General features: G+C 48.1%; 1 protein-coding gene across 1 annotated transcript; it reads left to right on the forward strand.

Annotated features, from left to right (window-relative positions):
* Positions 1-13793: 13793 nt before the first annotated feature.
* On the forward strand, positions 13794-15733 carry LOC139049642 (uncharacterized). Its single transcript, XM_070525290.1, has one exon. It carries the CDS (start codon positions 14020-14022, stop codon positions 14791-14793), a length of 774 nt encoding a protein of 257 aa, XP_070381391.1. The 5' UTR covers positions 13794-14019; the 3' UTR covers positions 14794-15733.
* The last annotated feature ends 3690 nt before the right edge of the window (positions 15734-19423 follow it).

Here is a 19423-nt window from a genome sequence, read left to right on the forward strand (position 1 = left end):
CTCAGCAATAGACCATATTCATACTATCAATCAGCTGATAGAGAAATTTGCGGAATATAACCAACCCCTATGTATAGCTTTAATTGATTACGAGAAAGCGTTTGATTCCGTTAAAACGTTGGCAGTCATGCAGGCATTACGGAATCCGAGTATAGATGAGCCGTACATAAAATTACTGAAAGATATTTATAGCGGCTCCACAGCCACCATAGTCCTCCATAAATAAAGCTACAAAATCCCAATAAAGAAGGGCGTCAGGCAGGGACATACGATCTCTCCAATATTATTCATAGCGTGCTTAGAGGAGGCATTCAAAGACCTCGATTAGGAAGAATTGGGATAAGAGTTAATGGAGAATGCCCTTAGTACCTTGTGATTCGCTGATGATATTGCCTTGCTTCGTAACTCAGGGAACCAATTGCAATGCATGCTCACTGACTTGGAGAGGCAAAGGAGAAGGATCGGTCTAAACATTAATCTGCAGAAAACTAAAGTAACGTTTAACAATCTGGGAAGAAAACAGCAGTTTACGATAGGTACCGAGGCACTTGAAGTGGTAAGAGAATACGTCTAGTCAGGGCAGATAGTGACCGCAGATTAGGGTCACTAGACTGAAACAATAAGAATAAGAATGGGCTGGGGTGCGTTGGTCAGGCATTCTCAGATCATGAACGGCAGGTTGCCATTATCCCTCAAGTGAAAAGTTTATAACGCCTGTGTGTTACCAGTACTCACATGTGGGGCAGAAGCCTGGAGGCTTATGAAAAAGGTTTTACTTAAATTGAGAATGACGCAACATGCTATGGAAAGAATGACGGGTGTAACGTTAAGCAGGCGGGATAAGAAGAGGGCAGATAGGGTGGAAGAACAAGCGCGAGTTAATAACATCTTTTGAAATCAACAAAAAGAAATGGGCTTGGGCAGGGCACGCAATGAGGAGGGAAGATAACCGATGGTCATTAAGGGTTACTGACTGGATTCCAATGGAAGGGAAGCGTAGCAGGGGGCGGCAGAAGGTTAGGTGGGCGGATGAAATTAAGAAGTTTCCAGGGACAACATGGCCACAATTAGCACATGGCCGGGGTAGTTGGAGAAGTATGGGAGAAGCCTTTGCCCTGCAGTAGGCGTAGCCAGGATGATGATGATGATTGTGGTGCTGATGATGATGAAAGTGACTCTTGGAAAAGCAGTTACAACCAGTGGCTCTGATTCTTCGAGTGCCTTCCTCACTTCGACATCGGCCATTTTGGTGCCATGTGCACCGCAGTGATTGGGAATTCATTGAAGTTGAATATGGTGGCCGTTCTCTTCCGCTTGAGTGTATAGTTCGGCACTTTGGGGAGCCAACACTTAGTAGGAGTTTTCTTGCATTACAACTATATAACTACGCAGAGTGGAATTCGCGTCAGTAAAGCCTTCATACTTGAGGAGGCTGTCGTGAAATATAGTGAACTGCCTCTCTGATTGCCGCTACTTACGTGGATGTTGCTGTCGTTTCGCTAGGCAGACGAAACTGCCGTACGACTCAATCTGCAGGCACGACGAAAGCCGCACCTTACGCATACGACGAGACCGATCCCTCCGTACACACATTCACCTAAGAGTCATATTTATTCTACAAATAAGCAAGTATTAGATTTCTGAGGCCCACGGTAGGTATTTGCGACTTCTTATAAATGCCGAGAATCGAGAAACATTCCGTATTTTTTTTGCATTATCCATGGGGACACATTTGGAAGACTAGCAGGGGCAATGTATCACGGTATGCCGGATTCTTGGCTCTCCAGAAAATGGATTCCGTCCATATGTCGGAAGGTGTGGGTAAGGAGTGGCGTTGGTGACGGCACCGCAGCCGCGGGAGTATTCTAAGAGGTTCACATTGTAGACAGACAGGTACAGGATAGATGCGAGTTTCCTCAATTGTGCCATAGGTGGAGGTGCAACGCGGAATCCCTAGACATGTTCTCAGGATCTGCGTCTGGACCCTATCAAGCGTACGAAAACATGATGATCTCACACTTGATAAAAATGGCTGCCTATACCAAATCTAGCCGATGTAAAGAGCCTGGTAGCGAATGTTCCGAAGCCCTAGTAGTGAATGTTCAGACGGGCCCCATTGCATACCGGCCAGAAAGCGAAAATTCCCCGTCGATCACGATGCTCTTTAAAGCGAAATTTGAGCGCAGTTTCATGCGTGTTTTCATTTCTCGATATGTTTGCTGGAGCGGACAATTTATCTCGTGCGGCACGTAGCAAATGTAGCGAAGTGCAGCACAACTGCCTCGCTAATTGGGAGATCGCGAGAGGCAGAACGTGGGCGCGATTCACAGCAGCTACCGCAGACAGACCTCCGCTCATGAAGCGGTTTGTTTTGAATATATATATGTCACCGGGGGCGTCATCGGTGAACAGACGGCGCTCTCTAACGGTAAACTGAAATAAACCTTCCTGGGAGTTTTTAACGGGTGATGTGTCCTAAAACCTCCCCATCCTGGAAAATTTACTCCGATGTGTGGGAGCGATACAGCGGCATTCCTTCAATTTCACTCCGTTGTCCAGCTTCGGGAGGATTAACGCGACATGACGCGATTTTACTCGACTTCAAAATCTTGTTCTCCGGTGGAAACGCCGCACAGGCACTTTTAAAAAGCTCCCCCCGCCGAAACAGGTTGGCCACGTGGCGCTTCCCATGAGGCTGTACGTGCACCGCGCCAGCGACGGACCGCGCTCGGCGTAGTCGGCAGTGCTCATGGCTAACGGTTTGTTTACATCTGTCAAGTGGCGTTCTGTGACAGCTTTTCGTCAATTTGTATCCTGTATTTCTTTCCAGAAAGAGTTATAGGCTTGCCTGAAGCTCACATTATCTCAGCTTCAAGTACGTTAGTTGTGATGACTTTGCTGACAACGATAAATGCAAGAGCAACGTCTTCAAGTGCGCAAAAAGGCTTAGATATACCTCGAAGCTACCCACATGACTCGTGATATCGGCACAGACTTCTCACGGTGTTTACGTGCTGCATGACCGTGGCTTGTATTCTTCAGTGCGTGAAATGCGACTTTATGTTCTTGTGGATACGTGTTCCCGACGTGCGGTGTAATGTTTGAAATGACCGCGTAACAGTGGCAACAGTAGCCACTGTTCGAGCGACAACACCCATGCTACTCGTACATGAATGGCATACTCCAAGTTCGTCGCGGTGCTGTGTTACCAGTTAGAAAGACCGGAGTGCAAGCAACTGTTTTTATGTATCTGTGTACGGATATTATCGCCCAAGAAAAAGGGTATAGACATAAGTATGCGTACTGTAAATAGAGCTTCTTACTGAGCGATGCGAATCGAATTGTTATCACGCACTTCTGTTTTGATCACGTCGTTGCTTGCGATACTGGATTAACATTGTGCTCTTTCCCAGACACTGATTTTGAAGCAGGCTTGCTGGCTGCGAGGTTGACGATTTGCTCGACAGATCAGCAGTGTAGCACCTTTTCACACCAGAGAGACATTGCTTGAACGCTGAGCAAGTAGTGCGATATAAAAAAAATGTATGACCATGCACTTTTCGGTGTCATGTCGGCTGCTGCGGATCATGATCACACGTAATAAATTCTTTTTATGATACCACTATTCTGAAAAAATTTTGCCGTGAAGCACACGCACTTACAGTTTTCTTGCTTACTGTAACTAACGCATTACATCTGCGCCGCGAACGCCGGCATGTGTAAAGTCGCTTCAGCACTCGCAGAATGGCATGCTAGTTTTGAAAAATTATGCCATTAACTTTTTTCTTGCCGTTCTTAATTTACAGTTTTGCGTTGATTAACACTTTCCCTATACCATGCGGAAAATAGATGTTTTTTGTAGATTACGCCAGATATTTTTCTGAAGGAACTACTGCATTGAATATTTTATGTATGCGTAAACAAAAAGCAGAATGAATGCACTTTTCACGCATGTAGTATTTATTAATGATGTGCCTGTCATGAAAAAGATATAAATTGCCAGAATCAAGATTGTGGAATAACATTCAGCAAAATTTATAAAGATACGCAGGTATCTACATCAAAAATAGGTAACGAAAGTTATGACATATGCAAAATGTATCGCCTTGAAATAGGCACTACCTCCGAAAAAAATGTAATTGTTTCATTTAACAAGTATTCCACTGCACAAAATTATCTGCAAGCTCTATAGTTGGGCCTGCCGGGCTGCGGCCGCCTAGGTTCCGGGTTTGCTTGCGTGGCCGTCGATCTCACAATCTAAGACCGACGGAAGGCCAGCATCCTCAGACTCACTGCTACTCGATCCATTCACAAAGTGAACCGTAGATGAAGCGGGATCAAGGAAGGAAGGAAGGAAAAAAGTGGGGAAGGAAGCCAGGGAGGTTAACCCGTTTAGCCTAACCGGTTTGCTACCCAACACATGGGAGCGGGATGGGGGGATGAAAGATGGGAGGAGAGAGAGAGAGAGAGCACATAACCCAGCAAACACATCGTCAGTTACAGTCCGTCACTCTTGCGCGGTACGCGACATCACTGTCATAGCCACTTGTCCAAGCCCGTATCCTTCATAAACCGAAGTAGTCCCTTCGTCGCCTTCAGCTACGATGTCTTCTGTCAGCGATATGTGAAAATGGTTGCAACTGACAATGGTCTATTGTCCAGGTGCGCTAGAACGGACGCCATGGACTGTCTCTGGACATTATATTCAGGACAGTCGCACAGAATGTGGTCCAGCGTCTCCTCGCAAAGACAGGCATTGTAGAGAGCGTTGTCGGCCATTCCAATGCGAAACGAGTAGGATTTTGTGAAGGCCACCCCTAGCCATAAAGCAGGGTGGCCTCACTTCGGCGGAGTCCAGTTGGCATACAGAGATGCATCAATGAGGGCAGGTCGTGTTGATGATTGCTGCGGTTGGTCTGGCTGGTTGGTGTGCACCATAGAGAGAGCGTGATCTCCCGTGCAAGCACTTGAAGTCTGCTGGCTGCGTCGGACCGTGAAAGTGGTATGGCCTCTTCCTGTGTGTCTTCAAGAGCTGTCCCAGCGGCTTTATCGGCGTCTTCATTTCCTATGACGCCGCAGTGACTTGGCAGCCACTGAAACGTCACGTGATGTCCATTCTCATGTGATGTATGGAGTAGGCATTTAATATCGAGCACGAGCTGTTCGAATAGCCTGCGACGCAGAGCTGATAGCACAGATTGTAGGTCTGCCTTTGAGTCACTTACAATTGACCATTGTCGAGGAGGTTCCCGATTGACGAAACAAAGTGCAGCGCGAAGAGCAGCTAGTTCCGCACATGTAGATGTCGTTAGGTGGTCAGTCCAAAAGCGGAATCAAGAAATCTGCAATCTTTCGAAGCTCCCGCGCCGCTTCCGGAGGCAGCCATTTTTGCTTCCTACTTTGACGATCGTGAAATTTCGTAGCGTTTTCAATGATTACCGCATCACAAAAATAAATTATAGTTCTCCTCCTACACGTCCGACGGCGAAGTGTGTGCCTGAGCGGCGCGAAAGGCGTCGAAAGCGGCATTTCAAACATTCTATAGAGAGCGGCCATTTTTTATTTCTATTTTGACGATCACGAAACTTCAAAGCGCGTGCAAGAATCACCGCCTGGCGGTAAAAAAGCAAAGTGCTTAGAAAATAAAATATACTTCTCCTCCTTCCCGTCCAATAGTGCAGTGTGTCCGTGAGCGGTGCGGAAGGTCTCGAAAGCGGTGTTTCGAACCATAGTTAGCGGGCTAACGATGCACAATGGGCGTGGTACGGAAAGAGTTAAGGTCTTCTGTTAATTTCAGAGAGGCAGGTGTGGTGGAAGTGACCCTGCGAGTCGTAATTCTGAAAACAGTATAGCTGCTTGCTGATTGATTTAGAGGCACACAGTATCGTGGCTATATGTACTGACAGCGTTGCTTCTTCTTTGTCGCGTGGCGAAGGCATTCCCTCTGTGGACTGTACTGCGGGCAGGTGCACAAAATATTGTCAATCGATTCTTCATGGCCACAGTGGTCACACGTTGCGGTGTCGGTCATCCCTATGCGGAATGCATAGGCTTTGGTAAAGGCAACGCCCAACCACAGTCGATATAGAAGCGTGGCGTCTCGAAGACTTAATGTGGGATAAAGTGAGTACAGTCGCGTATTTCTTAAATGCGGCTCATTCCATTGCGACGCGGTGCACTGCCGAGCAAGTAGGCGGAGCTTCCGTGCTGCGTCAGTTCTAGAAAGTGGAATTGGGACGTACGTGGTGCTCCTCAGTATGGGCTGAGCGGAGAGCTTGATCCACCCGTTCATTGCCGATAAACCCGCAGTGACTTGGAAGCCACTGGAAGATTATTTCATGGCCTGCATCACTTATATGGTGTAACGTCTCTGTGATATGAAATATTAGTTGTTCCTGCGGTCCGCGTCGTAAAGGTGACAATAGAGACTGCAGTGCCGCCTTCGAATCGCGGAATACCGTCCACTTGTGTGGCGGTTCATCAGCATTGCGATGAAGGGCAGTGAAGAGCGCTGCGAGCTCTGCTGCCGTCGATGTTGTCACGTGGGTCGTCTTAAATTTGGTTCTTGTAACTTTCGCTGGTATGACGATTGCCGCCATGGTGCTGTTTGGAAGGACAAATCCATCAACGTAAATATACGTAGAGTCACGGTAGTTCTCGCACAAATATAGTATCGTGAGCTGTTTAAGGGCTACTGATGATAGATCAGCTTTTTTCGAGATGCCAGGTATTGTGAGGTTTGATTTTTCGCTGAGCGAGGCACCATGGAAAAATCTAAGGACTCGTTGCCGGAGTGAAACAAGCTGGCATTAACCAGCTGGACGACCAACCGCTATCAGAAAAAAAAAAATTTACGTCACCGAAAGGACCTGCCGTCACAGAAGAAAGCCGCGCAAGCACTATACCCCTTCTTGCGATCTACCGACATTTGTGAACGTCTTTAACTGGAACGCCTTTTGTGTGTGTGTGCCTCCGTGTGTGCGTTTCTTTTTTAAGATTTCCCTCCCTGTCCTCTTTCTAACCTCTATCTCCTGTCCCCAGTGTATGGTAGCAAACCGAAGACCGATATCTGGTTATGTTCCCTGCCTTTCCTCTTTATCTCTCTCTCTCTCTGTGTGTGTGTGTGTGTATGTGTGTGTGTGCCGCGTGTACGTTGCATGTCTTTCAAAGTTCTGCATTGGTAGTTTCTCAAATGTTTATATATCTTATGATTTATGTGCTTTCATTGACTTGTGTCGTTGAATTGGACGTGGTCTTGTGTATATTTCGAAATTTGACGAGTATCCGCTGCATATAAAAATCTTCACGCAAACTAACGCGATATCTCAATTTGTACTCCCTTTGCACCTCGATAATTAAAAAAATTGCGCATTAATAGATAGTGCAACTAAAAAAAAGTACAAACAACAGAAACAAATCCCATGGTTAAAATTCCATTCACACGGAGTAAAAATTCCACTCCGATCATACGCAGCTTAACAAACTCCCAACCGGGGTGGAGGAGGGGTCGCTAGAGCACAAGTATTATACTCCCACCTGGGAGTTACTTGTGTTTACAGTGTACTCTGGCGCCATCTCGCAACCATCATTGCCGCAAAGGCCGTCTTGCGCGGGACTGTGCTTTTCCTCTCACGTTTTCGCCATACCTTCCTCCTCCGCTTTCTTTCTCGCGCTCTATTTGCTATCTCGCGTCTGTCGGCCGCGCTCCGTGTTCGCTCTTGCATCCTTCGCGGTGCTCCTTCGTCCAGTTACGAGGAAGCCGAGGAAGCATGCCGACGCCGATGCTCGCCGTAGGAGCGGATGACTCAGAGCTGCGCTCTAAAACTTGAGCAAATCCAGTTATTGTTTTTTAACATTGCGACTTGCTTCGACCATGAAACTCCGCGGTCAATGACAACGCCGAGGTATAGCAGAGCAGGCAGCCTTGCAAGGTAAAAGCGCTGTTCATTCATACGTGGTACGTGTGAGAGCGCTGCAGTCACGGTATGCAAGCAGGTATGGCCCGCGTTTTTTTTTTCTTTTTTTTCGCGAGCTTTTCTCATGACACAGACACTCTGATTACGTAACAAGCATGAAGTTACAAGCTGCTGAATTAGAAGCTCGCTATAGCGCTCCACTTCTCATTGGAAGTTTTCCACTATAGCTAATACTTGCGAAGTAGGTTACGTAATTTTGACCAATAACGCAATGAAGCAAAAAGAACCAAACATGTTTCACAAAATAGCGATCAACACGCATTTGGTCGCGTTCACCTAGAGTGCCTCGTCATATTTTTATACCTTGGCGAAAGTTATCCTGGCACCTTGCAAACTATGTGCTTCTGGGCCGGTGTTCGAGTTAGTCCACGTTGAAGAACACAAAGTAAAATTTCGTTGTGGTAGTAAGCATGGACTTTCTAAAGAATGGTATATGAGCATAAATTGTTGTTCGCGTGTTTACGGGTGCGTGCGAGTTTCGTTCTATTCAATAGAGCAGTAGAAAAGTAGCAAGCCCATCGAATTGTGAGTTCGGATCGTTGAAACACGTGTATCTCTCCCAGCTAGTAATCGTGCTGCAAACACAACTTCCTAAAGCAGCAAAACGAAAGTGAATCAACGGCAATGAGATATTGCGCGCTTTATCGTCTCCCAGCATTACGGACCTTACAAAGCGCAAGTAAAGGAATGCACTTCGAGGGCTGCCTGATTTTAGTGCTTCAAACGCGGTTGGACGGCGCTCCCGATTGGTCTATGAGCGAATATTTCGCCCTATTTACATGCAGAGAAGCGATGACATGCGGATGGCTTTCGCGAAACTTAGTTAACATTGGTCAACATCAAAATACTGAGCCAAACTCTTCAGACCGGTATTCTTTATCTCCGCGGTAGGAGTGAGTACCCCGCACGACATCCCCGTACACTGCAGCTGTCTCCGCCGTACACGGCTCATGCAGCCTGCACAGGCGTGCCTCAACTCCCTAGGCGAGGCAGCCAAGCGAACAGCGATAGGATTGCCGCACTCCTCGCTCCAAGGAGCCCGCCGCGTAGCCCGCGCCCACTTGCATCGTTTCTGAAGAACCACGCTCGTTTTGCCTCTTCTGTGCTTCACTCACCCTTTACGTTCGTTTCCCCGCACCACCACGACGCCCCCCCCCCCCCCCCTCTACCTCCAGCTCACTCGCTCCCTACCTTTCGATTTCGCCGCCCGTTTCCTCGCGAGCGATTCCCGGGATCCGGCGTTTCTGCGGCGAGCGTCCCAATGCCGTATATTCGCATGTTTAGTAAGTGTGGTTTCCAAGCAAATGTGTTCGCTGCTCATCCTGATAATGATGAAGTAAACTGCTCGGGCCTTGTGAGGGCGGATAGGATGTCGTTGTTGTCGAGCGACAATGGTGCAGAGATTGACCGGTTTTTTATAGAGGAGCAAAAATACAATCTCCGCGGGTGAAATTTTTAAGCTGGCTAATGAAACTTCGGGCGTCAACCCCGTCGTTGTAAGTGGATATGCATGTCATCCCTTCGCGTCCGTACACGCCCGCTGCCACACAGCAGAGGCAGTTTCTTTAGTCAGACAAAACAGAATCTTGAACAAATACTCAAGAACGCGGCGTTATCTTGAGTGTTCTGAAAGAAATTCATAAGGCTGTATTTTGGGATGAAATCCAAGCACAGCAAAATGATTACAGCAATACGAGGACGATCTAATCTTTTAATAGCGCGTAAAGAAAGGAGCTAACGCTTCGACAAGAAAACATCTGTTCATGGCGAACGCAACTCACCTCGTTGAAACAATCACTGCAGTCTCATCCCTACCTTGTTAACCCACTGCTAAAATACATGTATGCATACATTCAAATGAATGCGTGTGCTTCTCAAAATTAATGTGCTTCTTAAAGCGACTCTTTATCATCTCAACGTTTCGGGTAGAACCTTGGCACTCTTAAAGAAAATTACCATTATTTATAATGGAGATTTTAGTTTCCTCCAACCACGTCTGTGTCTAAGGTTACCTCGAGGCACATGGCGCTCTACTGACTTAGGTTAAGCATAGTTTTTCATGACTCTAAGTTTGTGACATGAAAAAATTAAGTGCCGCATGAGTAAATAACCCCATGTACCATGCTTGCAACATTGTTGCTCCATTTATATAAAGATGCGGGTTTCCTTAAGTCTTTTCATGTTGAATTCTGCGACAGAGAACCTATATTAACAGCAGGCTCAGCCACATTATAATAACGTGCCGCGCAAGATTCACAAAAGAAGAAAAACAGGACTGGACAGAGTGAATTGAGTAAGCTTTAGGGAGGCTTTAAACTTGATACTAAACATCGGGCAATAAAAGAAACCCTAATGGCAGGTTTTATATTTATGTTTAGCCTAATGCCTTAGTTTGCGGAAGCCTACCGTTGCTCCTTGCCTAAATCGTAGCACCCTGGTAACTGAGCCTGCAACCAATGGCACAAAAGCACAACATTGCCTATCCCACGGGAACTCAAATGATGGTACACCAAATGATGGTACACCAACGATGCTGATGTAGCGTTTACTAGACAGATTTGTAATAGCTTTCCTCACCAGAATCCCCGGGTACACCAGACGTTCAGGAGGGAGTAGTTCCGAGCCTCATGAAGTTTTTAAGTGATGTGGACTTGGCCAATGACTGGTAACGCTTGGCAGATTCGCTACAGCGTGCTGTGTCGGGAGCCCGCCGGCCCGGCACGGCACCGCGCCCGGAGTGGATCACATGCTGTGCACTGCGCATCACTGCGTGCGACGTCTTGTTCCCACGTCTCGTGCTGCTCTTGTGAACAGAGACGAACTTTCCTGAAAGGAAACGTTCGGACACCGCAGTTCCCGACGTGTCTTGCGAGGCTAGATCCCAATTGAAGCGGACATCATCATTCTCTTCCTCCACATAAGAGCGTTTGTCGCCTTACTTACGTTAAACGCAAGTACCTTCGCGAGGGATTGCGGTGTGCCTCTCTTCAAGAATTTTAGCCCAACAAACGAAAACGCAAACGTAAAGAAGACGTTAGAATAAAATTTAATGCCCTTCCACTCTGTGACAAAGTATGACATGTGAAGCTGTGAATGAGGGCCCCTTAATGGCGAACTGTTGCACCTCCGCCGCGGGTCGGCCCGGCATTGCACTATATTCGGGAACGGCCCACGTATGAGAAATTATCTGCCTATGTTCGCGAAGACGAGATGCGCCAGAACCTAGCCATTAAGAGCTTCGCTGTAAAAGGGCAACTTCTTGTGCCTCGTGGCAAAAATATCCAAGCTAAGAGAATTCATTAGTGACCGTTCAATCGTTTCTATGCCGACGCGTTCGCTAGGCTTATAGACGCTGAAATCGCCAAACAACCTGAAAAATTGGCCTCGCTAGGCCCTCGTAACTGAGGTTTCAAATGAGCTTAGAAGAAGTGAACACTCAATTTAACAGTTACCGATGGCCAATAATAGCGAGAGCGAAGCCATTACGAAAATTCATGCTGATGTGGTAGTCATAAGCGACTGCCATGGGTGCCACAGTGTTTAACAACGCTATTACAAGGCGTCCATAAACAGATAGCTTTAGTTAGCGCACGGCTCGTAGACCGAATTTATCCAATGCCGCATACAGCCTGCGCAGTGAGAACAGCGCCGTTTCTTTACGTACGTGCGCGTACTTGGTTTGCAAGCGCTGTTCTGAAGCTCCCTATATTTTGTCTACTATAGCCGAGTGATCACGGCAACCCACGCTCGCGTTTGCAACGCCGCGCTACTCGTTCCGCCAACAATGCACTTTCCACGGATACGCCCACTGCCCGCGAACCGGCACACTCGCAAACGTTGGTAGCGTACGCGTGTCGGAGCTGAGTCTCCTACTCAGCATCACAGAGTGCACATTCGAAGCAGCGGGAGCACCAATAAGAGCTTCCCCACACATCCCTTGGGGAAAACTCGGCTGGCTGTGTCTGCTATTGAAGGCAATGTCTTCTTTGACGACTTCACGTCGATGTGGGGTTTGTGGAATCTGGCTACGTGGGCAATTTCGTCCCGTCGAATTCGACAATTCAAGTCCTTTTAGCGCACGTATAGGACAAAAAGAAGTGTGAGGCGTTCTTAGAACAAAAAAAGGCTCATTAGGTTATCCCAGAGCTACATATACGGAGTATTAAGATAGAGCATTAAAATAGGGGTCCAGAGCTTAAGGTAGCACAACAAGCGACCACCTTGCGTTCGCGGCCTTTTCTCTTTCTCTGTGCAAAGCTTTCTTCTTCTTCATCATCAGCCTGGTAACGCCCACTACAGGGCAAAAGCCTCTTCCATACTTCTCCAACTACCCCGGCCATGTACTAATTGTGGCCATGTTGTCCCTGCAAACTTCTTAATCTTATCTGCCCACCTAACTTTCTGCCGCCCCCTGCTAGACTTCCCTTCCCTTGGAATCGAGTCCGTAACCCTTAATGACCATCGCTTATCTTCCCTCCTCCTTACATGTCCTTACCATGCCCATTTCTTTTTCTTGATCTCAACTAAGATGTCATTAACTCGCGTTTGTTGCGTCACCCAATCTGCTCTTTTCTTATCCCTTAATGTTACATCTATCATTCTTCTTTCCATAGCTCTTTGCGTCGTCCTCAACTTAAGTAGAACCCTTTTCGTAAGCCTCCAGGTTTCTGCCCCATACGTGAGTACAGGTAAGACACAGCTGTTATATACTTTTCTCTTGAGGGATAATGGCAACCTGCTGTTCATGATCTGAGAATGCCTGCCAAACACACCCCAGCCCATTCTTATTCTTCTGATTATTTCCGTCTCAGGATTGGGATCCGCGGTCAGTAACTGCCCTAAGTAGATGTATTCCCTTAGCACTTCCAGTGTCTCGCTACCTATCGTAAACTAAAGCTTTCCCAACTCTTCCTAACTTTGCTGGCCGTGGCTGCTGCTCTTTCCCCGAATCGCCCAAAACAGGACAGCACACGTGTAACGATTCGCCTACACGCATATCATTTACATAGACCAGTGGTAGGCTCCGTTCTCTACAAAAAATTCGATGAAACCGCAATCGCAACCTAAATTTCCTCACTACAACAAAGATACGCCTTTAGGAGCATAATTATTTTATAACGCGCGTGAATTATTGAGCTCTTTCTTTCATTTGTGCGCTTAGAGCAGTATGTGGCCTCAATCGCGTGCGTACTTCTGCCAACACCAACTAGCTTTCAGAGAAGCACACGCCCGCCCACCAGGGCTCTGTGGCGTCCAAAAACTTGGTCAGGCGCCATGCAAGGTGGTGGCACTGTGTCGCCTTTCATCGCTTTCCGGGCTGACGTTTTGCGAGACGGGTTCGTAGACGAAGCCACGGCGACGTGTCTTGACAAAGCCTTATCTCGCGGAGATTAACTTTTTGTCGTACCGCTTCACCGAATCTTTGCTTAAGTGATTCCCAAAATGTGTGGAAGGTGTACAGTTTCCTCCTGTTGTTGCGATAACAATTATATGGACACTCTAGGCGAATTTGCGCCGTCGGCGTCGCCGTGATGTTTTTTATAAAGTCCAAGTGCGGTAACATTGTGGCCGCGCACCGTACGATGTAGGGGCGAGTGAAAGCTTTCGATAGTGAGTCGTGAATCGTGAGTCGTGAGTGAGTCGTGAGTCGCGAGTCGTGATAGTGGTGGCTTGATGCGTAGGTGTCTTCTCGCGCTCGCGAAGGAGGAAGGCGGCTGTGACGTCATCCTGATACGCACTGTGTGTGTGCCTGAGCCACAGACACGCGCTAAGATAAGCGCTATGCTTTCGTTTCTTTGAACCAGTTCTCACACAAGTCATGTGACCATTCTGTCTGTATATATTTCATGACGGTACATTAAAAGGGATCATTCTTGGTCATGGGACGACGAGCGTCTGTCTGACTGTCTGACATGGTGTCAGAAGTGGGGTATCTCAAAGCTGGCTACGATGTAGCGCTGCAGCAGCCCGTCAAGAAGCGAACGAGTGCCTGCTTCCACAAGAGCAAGTCCTCCCGGTGACAATCGTCAAGCAACGCTTCAGCATGGCAGGAATCAAGCCTCCTAGGCCTTTCGACTTCCAGAACGCTGCGGACTGGCCCGCCTGGATGGACGAATTCGACGACTACAGATTCGCATCCGGACTACATGAGAAACCAGACGAAGTACAAGTAAGGACTCTTCTCTATACAATGGGCAGAAAGTCACGGGAGATTCTTCGGTCGCTAAACGTCAAAGACGAAGAAATGGAGGATTTCGACCTCGTAAAGTCAAAATTTAAGGGCTATTTCGTCCATACCAAGAACACAGTCTACGAGAGTGCTCGCTTCAATCTACGCCGCCAACAGCTGGGGGAAACAGTAGACCAGTTTGCAACCGAGCTTAACAGGCTAGCAGACAGATGCGAGTTCAAAGAAATGAAGGAACGCCTAATAAGAGACCGCTTCGTAGTAGGACTACGAGACCACCTTCTCTCGGAAGAGCTACAGATGGATCCTAATCTCACGCTGAGCACCGCTTTGGCAAAAGCGCGTACAAGCGAAACGGTGAAGAAACAGCAAGCCGAGCTAAAAGAGCACGAGGGCACTATCCCAGAAGCTTGCGTCGCCGCAGTAAAGCCAGAGAAAACCCCTGGAAAGAGCAAAAAGTTTACACGCGCTCACAAGCCAGCTTATGGTGAAAAGTCCTGCAGTTTCTGCGCCGGACCATTTCATCCGAGAAACAGTTGTCCAGCGAAACAAGAAAGATGCAGGTTTTGCCGAACGTTGGGCCACTTCGAAAAGGCGTGCAACGAGCAGACGAGCAGACGGGAATCTTGACGACATTGCCGAAGCTGATAAATTTCTTGGCACGGTCGAGCGATCTGCGAACACACCATCTGAGCACTTCGTCACGGTACTGATAAACGATCATAAGCTCCGCATGAAAGTAGATACAGGAGCCGAAGTGACAGTCGTCGGGCAAAATTTTCCTTTACTTCCGCGTTCTCTGGACAAAGCAGGTGATCCTAAAGGACCGAACAGTGCAAGCATTCGTACGATAGGAAAGTTTGACGCTGAAGTAGCTTGGAAAGACAACCGTTCGAAGCAGACCATCTACGTCGTGCATAACTTGCGCACACCCTTGTTGGGACTACCAGCTATCAAAGCCCTTGGAATCGTTCGCTTCCTAGATGACTTAGCAACTGCTGACGACATCGTAAGCAGGTATCCTAAGGTATTCCAAGGCACGGGTTCCATATCTGGAGAACATACCATACGTCTCGTTCCGAATGCAACACCGTTCGCTCTGTCTACACCCAGACGGATTCCTATTCCCATGAAGGAAAAAGTCAAGCAAGAACTGGACAGGCTAGAGAGAGAAGGAATGATACAAAAGGTCGAGGAACCGACAGAATGGTGCGCTCCTATTGTACCCGTAATGAAGCCGTCTGGAGCAGTAAGGATATGCGTCGACTTAACTCAATTGAACCAATTTGTCAGACGCGAGCGTCATCAGCTACCAACGGTAGAGCAAGTAATGGGAAGCTTCCAGGAAGCGAAGGTCTTTTCTAAACTGGACGCGAATTCTGGATTCTACCAGATAAAACTTTCCGAGGAGTGTCAAAAGCTCACTACTTTTATAACGCCGTATGGGCGGTACTGCTACCGCAGGTTGCCGTTCGGGATCACATCCGCACCAGAAATTTTTCAAAGAAAGTTCTCGCAGGTCATCGAAGGCCTAGACGGCGTACTGAACTACATGGACGACATTCTGGTGTACGGCAAGAACCAAATCGAACATGACAACCGCCTTCGTAACGTGCTCGACCGACTGGAACAAACAGGAGTAACCCTTAACAAGGAAAAATGTTGTTTCGCTGTTGACCAAGTAGCATTTCTGGGCATGATCTTTGACGCCAATGGTGTGCGCCCAGATCCTGAGAAGATCAGAGCAATCAAGGAGTTGCCTCGACCCCAAAACGTCGCTGAGGTTCGTTCCTTATTAGGCATGATGAACCACCTCGCAAGGTTTCTTCCTGATGCTGCGTCTATATCTGCGCCTTTACGCAGCCTCCTCAACAAAGACAGCGACTGGTGTTGGGGAACTCAACAAGAGGAAGCTTTTGAGAAGATCAAGACTACTCTCAGCTCTAACAGATGCCTGGCAAGGTACAACCCCTTGTATTCAACAATCGTTTCGGCGGACGCGTCTTCGCAAGGACTTGGCGCTGTACTGCTCCAGGATCAGCCATCTGGCGAAAGACGTCCAATAGCATATGCCTCCAGATCGCTCACAAAAACAGAGCATAGGTATTCACAAATAGAGAAGGAAGCGTTGGCTTTGACCTGGGCAGCAGAACGCTTCGACGAATTTCTGAGAGGCCTCACGTTTTTATTTGAGACAGACCACAAGCCCCTCCTTCCGATACTGGGACGCGACCCTCTCGATTCTCTTCCACCAAGAATCCAAAGGTTCAGAATGCGTCTTATGCGGTACTCGTTCACGCTCACACACGTCCCTGGTAAAACCATCGCTACAGCGGACACTCTTTCTCGAGCCAGAGGGATGAACACGAGACTGTCTGACACCATGGTGTCAGAAGTGGGATTAGGATCCATCTGTAGCTCTTCCGAGAGAAGGTGGTCTCGTAGTCCTACTACGAAGCGGTCTCTTATTAGGCGTTCCTTGATTTCTTTGAACTCGCATCTGTCTGCTAACTGTCTATCGGGGAATTGTCTGAAGCTGACGTCTCGGCTCACGTGGATGGAGTCGTACTATATGCGCTCTCAGATGACATGCTCGATTGCATACGCTCAGAGCAGGCAACGGATCCCGAGTGCGCATCGTTGCTCGAAGCTTGCATGCAAGGTTGGCCCGCAAAGGATCGGCTACCGCAAGTTCTCAAACCATTCTGGGGGCATCGTGGCAACATCACGGTTTGCAAGCAGTTGCTTCTAAAGGACGCCAGACTAGTAATCCCAAGATCTATGCGGAAAGAAATGCTTCAGAGAATCCACGAAGCGCATCAAGGTATTGCCCGCTGCCGCGCAAACGCCAAGGAATCAGTCTGGTGGCCGGGAATTAGCCAGGAAATTGCAACAACGGTAGCCAACTGCCAAATTTGTGCTGCAGAGCGCACCCAATTTTCCGAACCGATGATCCCATCTGAAACAACGGAGCTTCCATGGGAGAAAGTCGGAATTGATTTGTTTGAAATGAAAGGAGCTGTTTATCTTGTTGTTGTTGACTACCATTCCAGGTATCCTGAGCTGGCCCTACTGGATCAAGGAACATCGTCACAGGTGGTCATTCAGCACCTGAAAAGCATCTTCGCTAGGCATGGGATACCGAAAACGGTAATATCGGACAACGGACCACAGTTCGTCTCATCTGCTTTCATTGATTTTGCAAGAAAATACGGCTTCAAGCATGTCACAACGAGCCCTCGTTACCCACAAGCTAACGGGGAAGCTGAGCGAATGGTAGGGACTCTCAAAAGACTACTGAAGAAAGCGCAGGACCCATACATTGCCTTGCTGAATTATAGAAACACACCGGGCCCAACCAGCTATAGCCCAGCGCAACTGCTAATGAGCCGCCGCTTACGCTCACGAGTGCCATGCATGCCATCTGCTTTAAAACCGCGAGTAGTAACCATTTCTTGGAAAAAGCAGGACGAAAAATGCAGACAGAAACAAAAGATATATTTTGACAGACGTCATGCTGCGAGACCTCTTCCCAGTTTATCCGCAGGCAACCAAGTATGGCTGAGAGACAGATGCGCCGAGGGCACAGTCCTTCGTCCTTCCTCAACACCAAGATCCTACTGGGTCCAGACTGCAGGGGGCACCGTACGCAGAAACAGACGCCATCTGTTCCTGCTCCCAAGCGGAGGAGAAACCAGTCCCGTCCCGGCCGAACAGCCTCAACAAAGCAGCCCGCCAACGGACACGACTGACAACGCGGACATCGTGGCTAAGCAATCGTGCGACACCCAGGGAACCCTTCCACCGAACGAAACTTCGAGACCCGAGCAAAGAACTACGCGATACGGTCGCGTCGTACGAGCGCCGAAAAGACTCGGCATTGATGACTGATTTGCAAAGTGCTTTCTTTTCTTGGTAGGCACACTGTGCTTGTAAAACGGGGAAGATGTGACGTCATCCTGATACGCACTGTGTGTGTGCCTGAGCCACAGACACGCGCTAAGATAAGCGCTATGCTTTCGTTTCTTTGAACCAGTTCTCACACAAGTCATGTGACCATTCTGTCTGTATATATTTCATGACGGTACATTAAAAGGGATCATTCTTGGTCATGGGACGACGAGCGTCTGTCTGACTGTCTGACAGCGGCGAGATGTGCGCGCACCCAGGAGATGGGGGAAGGGAGTATCTTAGTGCGCATATACTCTTTTAGTCATCATATATACTGCGTGGGTGAAGCAGCGCACTGAACCGGACGAAGCGGAGAGAACGCATGGAAGCATGACACTCGCCGCACTCGTAACTACTTTTCTACTCCAGCTGCGGCAGCTGAGCGCGGCCGTGCGTGCCGTATCTCGGAGGAAATCTGCGCTGGGTCCGAAGGCTGGCTGAAATGAGATAGGTGACGGCTTTGTCCGCGCTGTGTTTTTGCGCGCCTGGTTCACTTTGAAGCGGGAGGGGTCGCAAAGGGGAATTGGATAGCCGCTGCTGCCGCGCTTCATCACGCGATTCCGAGAGCGAGTGTCCGCGGTCATCGAGTGCGATGTGTTCGTGTTCGGCTGTGCACGCGTGACAGCGTGCTCGTTATTTTTAGCGAATATCTACAGCAGTTTATGCAGCTGAAAAAACGACCAACCTTACTTCCTATAGCTGTCTAATAATGTAGTACAATCAATGCTTCCCTTGTCACATTTCCTTATGTGGTAGTCCTCACCGTTCCTTCAAGAAACTAGGAGAGTCCAGAAGTAGTGACGGTAACTATAAACGAAAGCTTCGTATGTCACCCAATAAAGCTGCGACATAGTGATGCGTCATTAAGAGTGAACATAGCCATCGGCTTGGTTAGGCCAACTTGTATGTGCATTCCAGCGGGTTGCGTAGCGTTTCTTACTGCAGTATTGCAACAGGAAACAAAACAAAAAGCGTCGCATCTGTGTGACTACCACTTTCTGCGCAATCCCGTAGATAAAAAGAAATCCTAGAAACACATTAAATTTGGAAATTTCCGTCGGATAACTAGCAACTAGGGATGCGCGAATAGTGCGAATAGTTTGCAAATACTTTAGATTACCAAGTGTACGGCTACCGTCAGAGATGAGAGGGAAGACAAATAAAGCGAAGTCTAGCCTAGCTGCAGCTGACATAAAGAGCGGAAATTTACGTAAAGGGTCAGGTACCCAGACTTCGCCAGCTAAACCGCACTGACTGAAACTCATAGTTCACCCAAACATGACATAGACGAGTGCCATTTGGTACTATT

This window comes from Dermacentor albipictus, chromosome 9, assembly GCF_038994185.2.
Source record: "Dermacentor albipictus isolate Rhodes 1998 colony chromosome 9, USDA_Dalb.pri_finalv2, whole genome shotgun sequence".
NCBI classification, from domain to species: Eukaryota; Metazoa; Arthropoda; class Arachnida; order Ixodida; family Ixodidae; genus Dermacentor; species Dermacentor albipictus.

Excerpts from the sequence above, each read along its gene's own strand:
- LOC139049642 (XM_070525290.1), top strand. The coding sequence starts at position 14,020 with ATGGCAGGAATCAAGCCTCCTAGGCCTTTCGACTTCCAGAACGCTGCG.